Here is a 15,888-nt window from a genome sequence, read left to right on the forward strand (position 1 = left end):
TGGGACAATAGTGATCCATCTCTGGGAGAAAGAGTGCTGTGGAGGAGTTAGATCTAACTTGAGCAATGAAGATGTTGCTTTTAGTTCTCAAAGTACCAAGTTTAAGGTTCTTGAAAAAATTCAAGTGTAGATGTCTATCCGACCCATGAGTAAAGGTCCTCGGGTCCATGAATAAATGTACTCTAAAGATAATTTAGAGTGAAGATTTGTGCTTGGGAATCATTGGACTATTCTGGGAGAGGCCTATTGAAATCTGAGTATGATGTAAGTGCCCTTTGATGTGGGAAGAGTTCAGTCTGAAAACTTACGGTTCATGGAGCCAACCCTTGTAAAGTTGCTGATATCCAGTGCTCTTACCTCAAACCTACACTGTCCCAGTCTGCTTCTCTCTCCCTTTTATCCAACTTTTCACTCTCAAGTGATTTTACACCCTTTTTTTCTTAACTCTTTACCTACATAGTTGCCTCTGTACCTCTTCATTTTCCCCATTTCTTGGTATTTATTTTCCTCTCATCTTTCTTTTTCCATATACTTCTCTCTCCATTTTCACCTCTGATTCTTGGCAGATGTTTCAGTTTACGTTTTCTCTGCTGTGTCTTATACTTCCTCTCTTTCCATTTCTGTTTCTCCCATTTCACTTTGATCTTCTATCTGCCAACACTATTTCAGTTTTGTCTCCCTGCGCAATTCTATCTTTCAGGCTCCCCTGTCTCTCCATATCAAAAACTCCAATCTTGGACTGTGACCACAGTACTAGGGACCCCTAACTGGCCAACTCTGTAAGGAACATCTCTCACCTGAATCTGATATGGCTTAGGTTATTTCTGAGTTTCTCTTAATAGTTCTATGAAATTAATTAAAAATAATCCCCTTATCTCAACCTGGGAGGGAAGGGAGGGTAGGATTTTTATGTTCCCTTAGAAGATGGAATCCATTCATGTAATTTGTCATGTATTATTCTCTGTCTACTTTTCCCATTTTCTCTTTTTATATTCTCCACCAATGGAGACTCCATCTATTCAAGAGATCAGATCTCCTTTTTCATTGGTTCTCTCACATCTGCTGGCAGATAAGGGCAGATACATGCCTATGTGAGGGGAAGAGTACTGGGAGATAACAGGGGGCTAAGATAGGAGAGAAAATACAAGCTTTGCCTCCATGAAGACAAGGAAGCAAAACTTTAATAAGGGCATTGATCAGTTAAATGATAGTTACCTTGTTTACCATATGGTAGTAATCTGGGTCTGTCTTCTAACTCGATTACATTATTCATTTGGAGAGGTGGGTGTTCATAGCATACTGAGGAAAACAATGTGAAAATTACCAAACTCAGACAGGGACCAGAGGAGAGACCTCAGTGTGCTTAAGCTGAACTTGATGTCCAAGTCCCAGGATCTCCTGCCCCCGAGGTCCAACAGAGCCTTGTTCCCCCTTTTTTCATTGAGATGCACATACCTTAAGTGTAAATCATTATGAAACCAACATCCCAGTCAAGATTGAGAACATTTCCACCATCCCAGAAAATTGCTTTGTGCTCAAGACACCACTGTTCTGGTTCCTATCACCAGCAGTGGCTCCTTCCTTTCTGGCACTGTACTTGTCTGTATTGTCTGCACCTGTACTCACCTAAATAGGATCATGCAGTATGTACTCTTACAACTTGCTTATTTTGCTCAACATAATGTTTTTGAGATTTATCCATGTTGCTCTGTGTGATAACAGTTCATTCTTTTTATTGCTGAATAGTATTATACTCTATAAATTAGTCATAGTTTATCTACTCTCCTGTTGATGAGCATTTGGGTTGGTTCCAGATTTTAGTTATTATGAATAAAGTTGCCATAAACATTCTTATACAAATCTTTGGATGAACATATTTTTATTTCTCTCATGTAAATACCTAGGAATGAAACTGCCAAGATCATAAGTTAGATTTAACTTTACAGGAAATTGCCAGGCACTTTCCCAAAGTGGTCGCTATCATTTTACATTCCTACCAGCAAGGGATGGGCAGTCCAATTGTTCCACATTCTCATCTGTGCTTGGTATTGTCAGTGTTTTTAATTTTAGCAATTCTAGTGAGTGGATGATATCTCACTCTGACTTTAATTTGCATTTCCCTCAAGATTAATAATGTCATACACTTTCTGTTCTTGCTGGACATTTTGTATCTCCTGTTCTGAAATGTCTGTTCAAATCGTTTGTCCATTTTTTGAATTGGTGATGTGTCCTTTTATCATTCATTTATTGGAGTTATTCATATTTTGTGAGTACAATCCTTTGTTAGACATGTGTATTGCAAATATTTTCTCCCAGTCTATGGCTTGTTTATTCCTTTTCTTTTTTTTTTTTTTTTTTTTTTTTTTTTTTTGAGACCGAGTCTGGTTCTGTCGCCCAGGCCGGAGTGCAGTGGCCGGATCTCAGCTCACTGCAAGCAACGCCTCCCGGGTTTACACCATTCTCCTGCCTCAGCCTCCCGAGTGGCTGGGACTACAGGCGCCCGCCATCTCGCCCGGCTAGTTTTTTGTATTTTAGCAGAGACGGGGTTTCACCGTGTTAGCCAGGATGGTCTCGAACTCCTGACCTCGTGATCCACCCGTCTCGGCCTCCCAAAGTGCTGGGATTACAGGCTTGAGCCACCGCGCCCGGACTGTTTTTTCCTTTTCTTAATGGTGACTTTGGATGCGTAGTTTTTAATTTGGTGACACCTAACTTACCAAGTTTTTCTTTTATGATCCATGTTTTTTTGTGTGTCCTGTATAGCAAATTACTGCCTACTCTCAGTTTGCAAAGACACTGTCTCATGTTTTCTTCTAGAAGCTTTATACTTGTTGTATTAACTTCTAGATTTGTGATCCAACTTGAATTATTTTTTGTGGATGTTGTGTAGTATAAGCAGAAGTTTATCTATTTATTTTTTTTTTTCAATCTTTTTACAACTCATTCTACTTCTGCCCATTTCTCCAATTTCTACTCATAGTCTGAGGCAGTGGGCAGTGGTGAGCCTCAGGTGCCTGTCACCCAAACACAGGAAGTGCCAGATACTAACATATGAGATGTGGATGCTTGGGCCAGGGGGATCCCCGCAGTCCTCAGAGAGAATCAGAGCCCCTGAGATGTGGGCAGTAGAAGTAACTTCATTCCCTTCATTGCCACAGCCTGGAACACCCTGGTTAAAATACAAATATTGACTCAAAATTTGTGCCTAGGTACAGTTGGCTTGGGATCCATGGATTCACCCAACCTCAGATTGAAAATACGGGAAAAAATTTAAAATAATAAAAGGCCAGGCATGGTGGCTCATGTCTATAATCCCAGCACTTGGGGAAGCCAAGGCAGGCAGATCACCTGAGGTCAGGGGATCAAGACCAGCCTTGCCAACATGGTGAAACCCCACCTCTATCAAAAATACAAAAAAGTTAGCCAGGTGTGGTGGTGGGTGACTGTAATCTCAGCTACTCAGAAGGCTGAGGCAGGAAAATCACTTGAACTCAGAAGATGGGGGTTGCAGTACCAAGATCACGCCACTGCACTCCAGCCTGGGCGATAGAGTGAACTCCATCTCAAAAAATAAATAAATAAAATAACAATACAAATTTAACAACTATTTACATAGCATTTACATTGTATTAGGTATTGTAATCTAGAGATGATTTAAAGTATACTGGTGCATGTGCATAGGTTATACACAAATACTATGCCATTTCATATAAGGGACTTGAGCATCCAGGACTGAGGGTGGTGGGTATTCCTGAAACCAATCCCTCGTGGATACCAAAAGAGGCATGCACAGTATTTGATTTCCTCTAGACCTTTCTCTGACTTGGATGTACCATAATATGAAAACGAGATACCTCTTTTTTGAATCAAGGTATAGTATTCACAAATCAACACATCTCATTCTTCATACTGACTTCTTTTACTTTTCCCCTGTTTAAATGCCCGTTATTGCTTCTTCATTTTCCAAAAACTAAACTCCAGATTCCTTAGCACAGGGTGTCAAGCCCTCCAGAATCCACTCCAAGTTCTTTCTCCAGAATCGGCTCCCAAACCCTCCCTCCCACACTCTGCAATTCAACCACATGGTTCTGAAAGGCCCCCACCAACCCCCTTTTCTGTCTTCATAGCTTTCATATGCAACTCCTCCTCAGCGTATCAGTATGTATACTGATATATATCAGTATACTGGGCTCTCTTCGCGACTTCTCCAGTCTTCGTTTGGAGAAACAAGTTGACACAGGACTGCACTGAATGACAAATTTTCTAATACAAAGAAAATTGTTTTATCTTTGAATGTATCTGCAAATATCAGAGAGTTTCCTCCTTTCCTATGAAAAGGCATCACTCATGTCTTCCTTGAAAAAAATGGAGACTTCAACCCTATGTTTTACGGCATCAAAATCAAGTCCTGGCTGAGCAACCATTTGCAGGATTACTTGGTTAACATCTGTCGCTCCCACTATATGTAAACTCCATAAGGACACAGGGCATGTGTGTTTTTTCATCATTATATTCCCCCTGGGCTTGGCATGTAATAGTCACTCAGTCAAACATTTGTCAAATATGAATGGAGAGTGAATGAATGAATTAATGAATGAAATGGGCTTGAATCCCCCAAAGCTGTTGAGAGCTATAGTTACCATTTTGGAAGCTTCTATAAATCTTGTTTAAATCAGGATAGGCCGTCAGGTTAATCCTGCTGAACAATGCTTCCAGATGTGACCAGCCAAACGTCTTCTCCAGTTCACTGAGTACACAATACATCACTCTTGTCACTGGGACCAGGTTTCTAAAAGCTTCTTGAAAATGCTTAAAAACATTAAATGGAGAATTATGTAGCTAGAGATTTATGGGTTCCGAAAGACTCTTAGGTGGTAGATAGAACATCTGTTCTCTTGTGAAATGCTAGAATTTTGCATATATTTGGATGACTTCTTAAATGTCCTCCACCATAAAAATACACTCTTAATTTTTTGAACCTGACTCTGACATTGTTGTACACTTAAGAGGAGAGAGTAATTTTAAATAATAAATGTGGGTTCAAAGTTGAATGTTGTGTGTGGCTTTAGAGCCTGGCCAGGTTATTTCAGGAGTGGCCTTAACAAGGCTGTTCTGTTTTGTGGATGATAACCACTACTAGGATTGGCCTGGCCTGACAGAGCTCCAGGAAACCAATCAACCAGCCCCCTACTGTGACTCCTGACCAAAGGGCACAGAAAATTCACAAAGACAAGAAGAAGGCTTGTCCTCAGTATCCCTAAAGGCATCCACTGCTAACATTAGCTTGCATTCTAGGGCTCTAGAAATGTCCAAAGATCAAACAATTATTTGGAGAGACAGTAGCAAGCATCTGCTTCCAAATGTAACCTAACATGACACAACTTCCCTGTGAGTTTCAAAAAATCTCTGTTTCAAGTGTTTCAAATAAGTAAGCTTTGGAATGAAACGCTGCCTAGTTCACTTATTTACTTTAATTATGGCTACCGTTAGTAGATTGTATACATGCACCTAGGATGATCTGCACCCATACAGCATTCCCATTCTCTCTGCTGCCCCACCTCCCTCACTGTGGCCCTCCCCCAACATTTACTACAGAAGAAGGGAGGTTTTCTGTGATGCCTGCTTCTCCTGTCACCTCGTAACCTACAGGATGGTGAAGGTCCCCATTCACAGGAGGCCTTTTAGCCTGTTCATTGCATCTTGAAGTTTGGCATAATTGAGTATGGACCTGGTTTACCATCATTTGGAAATTCTTACTTACTTCATACATCTGCTCAGAGATGAAGGAGCGGTCTCGGAGGCACATAAGGAAAGGAAATGGTCTTGTTATTGCACTTGCAATCTCTACCTTGTGTTCTCTGAAGAACCTGAAAATGGGCTCAGGGCAAACCTGCTCCTGCAGGTTCTGATCCCCTGCATTCTGGATATCTGTGACCATCCTAAGAAACAAAGATACAATGTGGAAATAGATACTGAGTTTCCAAGAGGTTTGTGGTGGCTAGAAGATTTTAGACATGAAGGATGGCCAATGGAGAGCCAACATGTGTAAAATAGGCTTTCTTGTGGGGAGATCAGAATGAATGGAATTTATTTATTTTGGGAAAAATTAAGGTGGAAAAGATGAAAATTGTGAACTTATTAAAGACTTAAATGTTAGACCTAAAACCATAAAAATCCTAGAAGAAAACCTAGGCAATACCATTCAGGACATAGGCATGGGCAAGGACTTCATGTCTAAAATACCAAAAGCAATAGCAACAGAAGACAAAATTGACAAATGGGATCTAATTAAACTAAAGAGCTTCTGCACAGCAAAAGAAACTACCATCAGAGTGAACAGGCAACCCACAGAATGGGATAAAATTTTTACAATCTACTCATCTGACAAAGGGCTAATATCTAGAACCTACAAAGAACCCAAACAAATTTACAAGAAAAAAGCAAACAATCCCATCAAAAAGTGGGCAAAGGATATGAACAGACACTTCTCAAAAGAAGACATTTATGCAGCCAACAGACACATGAAAAAATGCTCATCATCACTGACCATTAGAGAAATACAAATCAAAACTACAATGAGATACCATCTCATACCAGTTAGAATGACGATCATTAAAAAGTCAGGAAACAACAGGTGCTGGAGAGGATGTGGAGAAACAGGAACACTTTTACACTGTTGGTGGGACTGTAAACTAGTTCAACCATTGTGGAAAACAGTGTGGCAATTCCTCAAGGATCTAGAACTAGAGATACCATTTGACCTAGCCATCCCATTACTGGGTATATACCCAAATAATTATAAATCATGCTGCTATAAAGACACATGCACACGTGTGTTTATTGTGGCACTATTCACAATACAAAGACTTGGAACCAACCCAAATGTCCATCAATGACAGACTGGATTAAGAAAATGTGGCACATATACACCATGGAATACTATGCAGCCATAAAAATGGATTAGTTCATGTCTTTTGTAGGGACATGAATGCAGCTGGAAACCATCATTCTCAGCAAATTATTGCAGGGACAGAAAACCAAACACCGCATGTTCTCACATGCTGGGAATTGAGCAATGAGAACACTTGGACACAGGAAGGAGAACATCACACGCCGGGGCCTGTTGCGGGGTGGGAGGAGGGGGAGGGTTAGCATTAGGAGATTTACCTAATGTAAATGACGAGTTAATGGGTGCAGCACACCAACATGGCACATGTATACATATGTAATAAACCTGCATGTTGTGCACATGTACCCTAGAACTTAAAGTATAATAAAAAAAAAAAAGTCCTGTGCATAGAAGTAACAAGGCTTGCCCTGTTCCAATCAAACTATTACAAAGAGACCTTCACCTGAACTTTCTAGGGAAAATACACAATTAAAAGATGTCAAAATCTTTATAGGAATTGACATGACGCTGTGGTAATTAATTTTATATGCCAACTTGGATGGGTTTTTTGGAAAAGATTAACATTTAAATTGGTGAATTTGGAGTAGGGCAGATTGCCTTCCATCATGTGGGTGGGGCTTGTCCAACCAACTGAAAGCCTGAATAGAACCAAAAGACCAGTGTTCCCAAGAAAGTAAGAATCCTCTAGTAGACTGCATTCAGACTGGAGGTGCACCATCAGCTCTCCTGGGTCTCCAACCAGCAGGCCCACACTACAGATTCTGGACTTGTCAGCCTTCATAATTGCAAGAGCCAATTCCTTTTAACAAATCTCTTTCTCTATATATACACATCCTATTGGTTCTGTTTCTCTGGAGAACTTTAACTTACAGAGAAAGAAATAAAAATCTGGCTGAGATATTACAGAACTCAACACTGAACTGCAAGTCTTCTTAGTTAACAACAAAGAGAGGAAATCTCGGGAGTCATAAAGGAGATGTATCTCCTCCATCTGTAACTGTAAAGGAAGGGTGGCATTCTCCATCACAAAATTGGTTCAAAGACTCTCATCTGGTAAGGTCTGATTAAGAATAGTCACAATAAGGCTGGGCGCGTAGCTCACGCCTGTAATTCCAGCACTTTGGGGCCGAGGCAGGCGGATCATGAAGTCAGGAGATGGAGACCATCCTGGCTAACATGGTGAAACCCCGTCTCTACTAAAAATACAAAAAATTAGCCAGGCATGGTGGCGGGCGCCTGTAGTCCCAGCTACTCCGGAGGCTGAGCCAGGAGAATGGTGTGAGCCCCGGAGGCGGAGCTTGCAGTGAGCCGAGATGGCGCCACTCCACTCCAGTCTGGGCGACAGAGTGAGACTCCATCTCAAAAAAAAAAAAAAAAAAAAAAAAGAATAGTCACAAGAAAATGACTCTTTCTCTGGTCCAACACGGAGATTTGTGTGAATATGCAAAACTAGGACACATTGATCTGTCTACACTTGGAGACCTCTGGATTTCAGACATTAAGGCTGTGCCTGGGAAACTAATTTTTACTCACAAAAGTTTGTAGTTCTGATTCTTACTTGCTAAATTGTTCTCCTTGCTAATAGGCCTTAACATATTTATCTGTATTTTTAAACGGCATGAAGACTTACAGAATTTTTTTTATCCCACAATGAAAGGGTCATTGGGACTTTCCATTCCTCAAACATGCATCAGGATAGAATAGAGCATCACTAAGATTTCCCATTCCCCAAACATGCACCATTTATCCATTGAATTCTTTTAAAAAAGAAAAAGACTTCTGGTTTAAAATGGTTGATTAATGACAACTGTTTTTCTCCTCTCTCACTAGAATGTCTCCTAAAATGATAATAAAGGAATTAAAGTCACAATGATGAAGAGAAAGGAATTAGATGAGAAATTTTAACCTAAATATGACACAGAAAACAGTCAGGGGTGCTCATTGCTATTGAAGGTGGAGGATGGTTCCTGAGGTCAGAAAAGGATCCAGCATGTCCTGCAGCCTCCCAGAGATGCAGTGGTGGTTGAGAAGGAGATGCAGAGATGAAAATCAAGAGATTGTTCCAGAGGCAAAATTAAGAACAGTTTGCTCTACGACACAGAACACCCACAATCAGGCAGAAGACTAGAGGTTTCTTCTTAAGAAAAATATAAATGACTCAGAGGAAAGGACTTTACCTTCAGGCATTTGGTATTTGCTCAGTGAAGCCCACAAACTTGCAAGCCCATCTCATTAAATGGAGTTTCAAGTTTGCTTTTCAGCATCTTGCTGGTAAGCATGAACGGATTACAACAGACCACAGCGTGTGTGGAAACCTACAACATTAAGGAGTAAAACCAAGATAAGCAAAAGGCAAAAAAGTACCCTAGCAGAAATAGGGATGTTTCAGGGAACAAAAGAGAATTTCTAAACAACAAATATTATCATACAGAAAGAGAATATATTGTACCAAAAATTCCATGCAGAAAAGAAACAACCGGAAAATAAAACAGAGACCTTGGAAATTCAAAATGATTGCGAAATTTTTAAAAAGTGAACTAAAATTCTTGTAAGATAAAGGAGGGAGAATTTCCCCAAATGGAGAAAAGCCCTAAAGGGAAAAATAGGTAAATCTGAAAAGCTAAATGTCTAAAATAATGATATGAGCCTATAAACCTAGAGGTAAGAGGAAACTACTAAAAAAAAAAGTGTATACCCATCCAATTCTTGAGAATGGGTTCAAAAAAATTAAAATGGAAAGACATATACCTTGTTCAATGATTCATGTATGAGGGCAGAATCAATACTTAGACAAGGACTCAAAAAATATTTTGCTCATGCACCTTCTGTGTTGGTCACACATTTTTCAATGTTCTTTTCTTCTGGGCCAAGATAAGATTGTACCTCCTTTGGAGCAATGGGAATCACTCCAGCAGAAGAGCTGAGAGCCAGCACCTGGTTAGGCACGCTCTCTGTTCCTCTACCACAGTGACTGTCATTTCAGATGGGGTGGCTGCTCCTCAGCCAGAGACAGAGTCCAGGATGAGGGTCCTCTGAGCAGAGGCCTGGTGACCCGTTGAGATTTGGGAGTTGTTTGTTCCTGTAGAGCACCCTACTCCATTTTTACTGACACTGTGTGGGACAAATTATTTGATGATGTACTACAATTAACAGAATCAAGAAATCAGTATCAGTAAAGCCTTGTTGTAAAGGAACTGAAAGCATCACTAAAAACCAGTTAAAATCCTGATGTCTCAAATTTATAAATTATCTTAGAACAGTAATTCTCAAAGTGGGGTTTAGAGACCCCCTAGGATTGTGCAAGACCCTTTCAGGTGTCACCAAGGTAAAACTGTTCTCATAATAACATATTCTTTTCCCTTTTTCTTTCTCATTTTTTCATGAACATACAATGAAATTTTTCAGAAGCTAAATGTCCTGTGATGTCACAACAGATTGAACGCAGAAACAGATAGGAGAGTCTAGCTGCCTTCTACTGATATTTAAAAGATGCATAAAAATGTAAAGCAATGCTAATCCTCTAGCTAATTTATTTCTATTTTGAAAAGTTCTATTATTTTTCATAAAGATACATCACTTATATTCACGGGTAATAAATTCACTACTATTATTTCTAAATGAATAAATACATATTTTAAGTGTTCAAAGTTTTAATTTCTAATATGGTAAATAGCAACAGATATAACCCAATAAACAAAAGCCAATTCTTTGGGGTTCTCGATAATTTTAAAAAATACAAAAATATCCTGAATCCAAATATTTGAGAAGCACTGCTCTAAAAAGACAGGATATATACTGCATATAATAAAATTATAGCAATTTCAATCTTAAGCTTTAGATTCTATTTTAAAGTTTTTTTTGTTGTTTCGTTTTGAGACAGAATCTCGCTCTGTCACCTAGGCTGGAGTGCAGTGGTGCGGTACTTGGTAAAGTTTTTTTAAATTGAGTGAGGACAAGTAAAAAATTGAGTTAAATAACTTATTTCAAATAAAAATTCAAATGATACAGTTATAAATTTGATGCTCTCAGTTAGAGAAATATACATTAAAGAATTAATTAGAAACCCAAGTGTAACGAATAGAGTCAAAATGAGGCTATAAACTTTACAAAATAATGAGAAAGAAAAACATGCTCTTTTTCTTATAGAAAATAAAGAGGCATAAAATATAAAAATAAAAACTCCATAAGCAACAAGATATTTAAAACAGATTAAGTTACCATCTTAAATTATAAATGGTCAAAATAGAATCTAACTACAAGAGACACAACAGAGATAAAGTAACATTAAAAATGTTAACAGTCAAAAGATGGGCAAGTTTCATTAAGCAAATACAAATGAGAAAGAAGGTAAAATTCTCAATACTCACATTTAAAAAGCAAGATTAAAGATTACTGGTGGGAAAATCTTTCATGGCTGTTAAAAAACATTTTACTTCCAATTCTTAGCTTCTCAAGTAGATAAAAGTAAAAGAACAAAGATACATAAAATGTAAGTTTTAAAAACTGGCAAAATTGATTTTTTAGTAACACTGTGTTAAACATAAAAGATCATACCATGTATTTGGCCCTGAAGTAATTTCAATAAATAATAATGAAGAGAAATTGAATAGGTTACATGCTCTGGCTGTAAGATAATACTATAATAAAACCAAAACTTTAAACAAAAAGAAAGTTTGTCTTAAGGAAAAAGTCTAAACTTCAAAAATGTAAAAGTTCACTAGACTCACTGATTTTAGCTTCAACATACAAGGACGTTGGCAGTCACTGCTTCCATCCTCACAACAACAACAAAAATCCAGCTGAACAAACTATGAATTAACAACTTCTCTTCTGTCTCTCAAAGAACTGAAGTCACAAGGCAAACTGCCCCAAAATCGGCAGATACAGGCAAATCCAGAGAATTGGCCAAGATCAACTACCTGAGGCAGAAGGTACTGGAGTCATAGGCTGGGAGGAACACATCAATGTTATGTTTGATGAATTGCTAGAGGCTGAGTGTGGAGCAGCATGAGCAAGTGTGGGAAACTCCTGGGGGTTATCATCTCAGGGCAGGCCCCAACCTTTTGTGGATTTTACCTCCAGAAACCCCAAGAAAAATCTCTTCATCCTTCTGACAGGAGGAGGGAAAAGAAAAGTTTTTTAAAAAACCAAAGCATTCTCCATAACAAAGGCCTACTCTCTAGGGAAAATGCTTTAACCATTCTAGGGGAAGGGTGACTACCAAAATCTAGCCTCTTCTGGACATCCTATCACTTCTAAAAAGGGTGGAGGGTGAAGCCGGGCACGGTGACTCACGCCTGTAATCCCAGCGCTTTGGGAGACTGAGATGGGCAGATCACAAGGCCAGGAGTTTGAGACCAGCCTGGCCAACATGGTGAAACCCCGTCTCTACTAAAAACACAAAAGAAAATTAGCTGGGCATGGTGGCAGGCACCTGTAATCTCTGCTATTCAGGAGCAGAGGCAGGAGAATTGCTTGAACCTAGGAGGCAGAAGTTGCAGTGAGCCAAGACCATGCCACTGCACTACAGCCTGGGCAACAAAGCGAGACACCATCTCAAAAAATTTTTTTAAAAAGGGTGGAGGGAGAAATTCTTTTGAAAGTAACAGTCCAAGGTGCAGTTCCATTAAAAGATTGAGATGTAATCATAAGATTATAGACCACCTCCCTCCTGACATGTTACCATTCCATCAACAGGGTTCCTGTATAATAAGAGCAGATTATAGCTGGAAGAGCTGCAAGAAACAGACTATTTAAAAAGGAGTTCTCAGAGAAACCCAGAGAAAGCAGGGGAAAGAAAAACAAGAACGCTAGGGGAATTTGACACCTCTGCCACCTACAGCTAGAATAAACATTAGATATGGCCCATTTCCTACCCATATTAATATAAAACCTCACATTGAAGGCTTATTTGCCTCCGTTCCTATTACCTGACTTATCATGTCTGACTTTAAAAAAAAATTATAAGACATACCAAAAGGCAAGAAGTAACGCAGTGTGAAAAGACAAAGTAATCATCAAAACCTGACTCAGATATGATGGATTTTCCAGTTTTTAGACAGAAATTTAAAATAACTATGGTTAATTAATATCTTAAGGGCTCTAAAAAAAAGCAGACAATACGCACGAACAGATGGTTAAGTGGGCAGAAAGATGACAACTCAAAGACATAATGAAAAATGAAATGCTAGAAATAAAAAACAATGAAACAGAAATGAAGAATGCCTTTGATGGGTTCATCAGTAGCCTGGACATGGCCAAGGAAAGAATCAGTGAATTGAAGATATGTCAAAAGGGACTTCTCAAATTGAAATGTAAAGAGAAAAAAAGAGGAAAAACAAAATAAAACACAATATCCAAGAATGCTGGAATAATTTCATAAAGTGTGACAAATATGTAACTGGAATATGAGAAGGAGAAGAAAGAGAAAATAGAGCAGAAGAAATAATCAAGTAGTGATAGCCAAGAATTTTCCAAAAGTAATGACAAACAACAAACCACAGATTCAGGAGGCTCGTCAAACAGCAAGCGGCATAAATATCCAATGATCTAGATTTAGACATATAGAAACCACCTTTGCAAAAATTATGACAGTGAGAGAAATCTAAATTAACTGACTCCATCTTGCTTCTAACCTCACAAACTGTCCTTGCTCACTCCTGGGCGTACACCAAGCTAACAATGAGAAGCATTTAGTTTATAGCTTAACTTTAAAACAAAGATTATAACAATCCCTTCCCAAAACTTACCCCCTCCTTGCTCTGGGACCAAAACCACTTTTGTAAAATTAACAAATTGGCTACAAGATTAGAATTATGGTTCAGGAGTCATGTAGCTGGAGGTCACAAGAGTCATAACCACTCCAGTTGCTCCTATAGAGAACTTCAGTATTGTAAAGCCTAAGACTGGTGTTTGAGGTATTTTTCAGACCTTGCATTTTAATGGACCAGCCAATACCGCAAGATTGGTAACTAGGTCCTGTGACCCCCACCCAGGAAATGACGCAGCACAGGAACATCACTTCAACCCCCAGTGATTTCATTCCCAACCTAGCAATCAGCATTTCTCTGTTCCCCAGCCCCTATCTGCCAAACTATCCTTTAAAAAGCCTAGTCTCCGAATTCTTGGGGAGATGGACTTGAGAAACATCTCCCGCTTGTCTGGCCCTGTGATTATTAAATTCTTTCTCTCCNTAAGCTTTAGATTCTATTTTAAAGTTTTTTTTGTTGTTTCGTTTTGAGACAGAATCTCGCTCTGTCACCTAGGCTGGAGTGCAGTGGTGCGGTACTTGGTAAAGTTTTTTTAAATTGAGTGAGGACAAGTAAAAAATTGAGTTAAATAACTTATTTCAAATAAAATTCAAATGATACAGTTATAAATTTGATGCTCTCAGTTAGAGAAATATACATTAAAGAATTAATTAGAAACCCAAGTGTAACGAATAGAGTCAAAATGAGGCTATAAACTTTACAAAATAATGAGAAAGAAAACATGCTCTTTTCTTATAGAAAATAAAGAGGCATAAAATATAAAATAAAACTCCATAAGCAACAAGATATTTAAAACAGATTAAGTTACCATCTTAAATTATAAATGGTCAAAATAGAATCTAACTACAAGAGACACAACAGAGATAAAGTAACATTAAAATGTTAACAGTCAAAAGATGGGCAAGTTTCATTAAGCAAATACAAATGAGAAAGAAGGTAAAATTCTCAATACTCACATTTAAAAGCAAGATTAAAGATTACTGGTGGGAAAATCTTTCATGGCTGTTAAAAAACATTTTACTTCCAATTCTTAGCTTCTCAAGTAGATAAAAGTAAAAGAACAAAGATACATAAAATGTAAGTTTTAAAACTGGCAAAATTGATTTTTTAGTAACACTGTGTTAAACATAAAAGATCATACCATGTATTTGGCCCTGAAGTAATTTCAATAAATAATAATGAAGAGAAATTGAATAGGTTACATGCTCTGGCTGTAAGATAATACTATAATAAAACCAAAACTTTAAACAAAAGAAAGTTTGTCTTAAGGAAAAGTCTAAACTTCAAAATGTAAAAGTTCACTAGACTCACTGATTTTAGCTTCAACATACAAGGACGTTGGCAGTCACTGCTTCCATCCTCACAACAACAACAAAATCCAGCTGAACAAACTATGAATTAACAACTTCTCTTCTGTCTCTCAAAGAACTGAAGTCACAAGGCAAACTGCCCCAAAATCGGCAGATACAGGCAAATCCAGAGAATTGGCCAAGATCAACTACCTGAGGCAGAAGGTACTGGAGTCATAGGCTGGGAGGAACACATCAATGTTATGTTTGATGAATTGCTAGAGGCTGAGTGTGGAGCAGCATGAGCAAGTGTGGGAAACTCCTGGGGTTATCATCTCAGGGCAGGCCCCAACCTTTTGTGGATTTTACCTCCAGAAACCCCAAGAAAATCTCTTCATCCTTCTGACAGGAGGAGGGAAAAGAAAAGTTTTTTAAAAAACCAAAGCATTCTCCATAACAAAGGCCTACTCTCTAGGGAAAATGCTTTAACCATTCTAGGGGAAGGGTGACTACCAAAATCTAGCCTCTTCTGGACATCCTATCACTTCTAAAAGGGTGGAGGGTGAAGCCGGGCACGGTGACTCACGCCTGTAATCCCAGCGCTTTGGGAGACTGAGATGGGCAGATCACAAGGCCAGGAGTTTGAGACCAGCCTGGCCAACATGGTGAAACCCCGTCTCTACTAAAACACAAAAGAAAATTAGCTGGGCATGGTGGCAGGCACCTGTAATCTCTGCTATTCAGGAGCAGAGGCAGGAGAATTGCTTGAACCTAGGAGGCAGAAGTTGCAGTGAGCCAAGACCATGCCACTGCACTACAGCCTGGGCAACAAAGCGAGACACCATCTCAAAAAATTTTTTTAAAAGGGTGGAGGGAGAAATTCTTTTGAAAGTAACAGTCCAAGGTGCAGTTCCATTAA

The 15,888-nt window shown here is 38.9% G+C and overlaps 1 protein-coding gene across 3 annotated transcripts in view; it reads right to left on the minus strand.

Annotated features, from left to right (window-relative positions):
* SP140 (SP140 nuclear body protein) overlaps nt 1–15,888 on the minus strand; it is a 158,450-nt gene that overhangs the window by 136,898 nt on the left and 5,664 nt on the right. For all 3 annotated transcript variants that reach the window (XM_017889515.1, XM_017889513.1, XM_017889514.1), the window contains exons 2-4: nt 5,762–5,939; nt 4,641–4,809; nt 1,216–1,299 (exon numbers count right to left, since the gene is read on the minus strand). In XM_017889515.1, the coding sequence (XP_017745004.1) occupies nt 1,216–1,299; nt 4,641–4,809; nt 5,762–5,939 (431 nt within the window). The remainder of the gene's footprint in view (nt 1–1,215; nt 1,300–4,640; nt 4,810–5,761; nt 5,940–15,888) is intronic.

This window comes from Rhinopithecus bieti, unplaced genomic scaffold (assembly GCF_001698545.2).
Source record: "Rhinopithecus bieti isolate Rb0 unplaced genomic scaffold, ASM169854v2 scaffold_19546, whole genome shotgun sequence".
Classification (NCBI taxonomy): domain Eukaryota; kingdom Metazoa; phylum Chordata; class Mammalia; order Primates; family Cercopithecidae; genus Rhinopithecus; species Rhinopithecus bieti.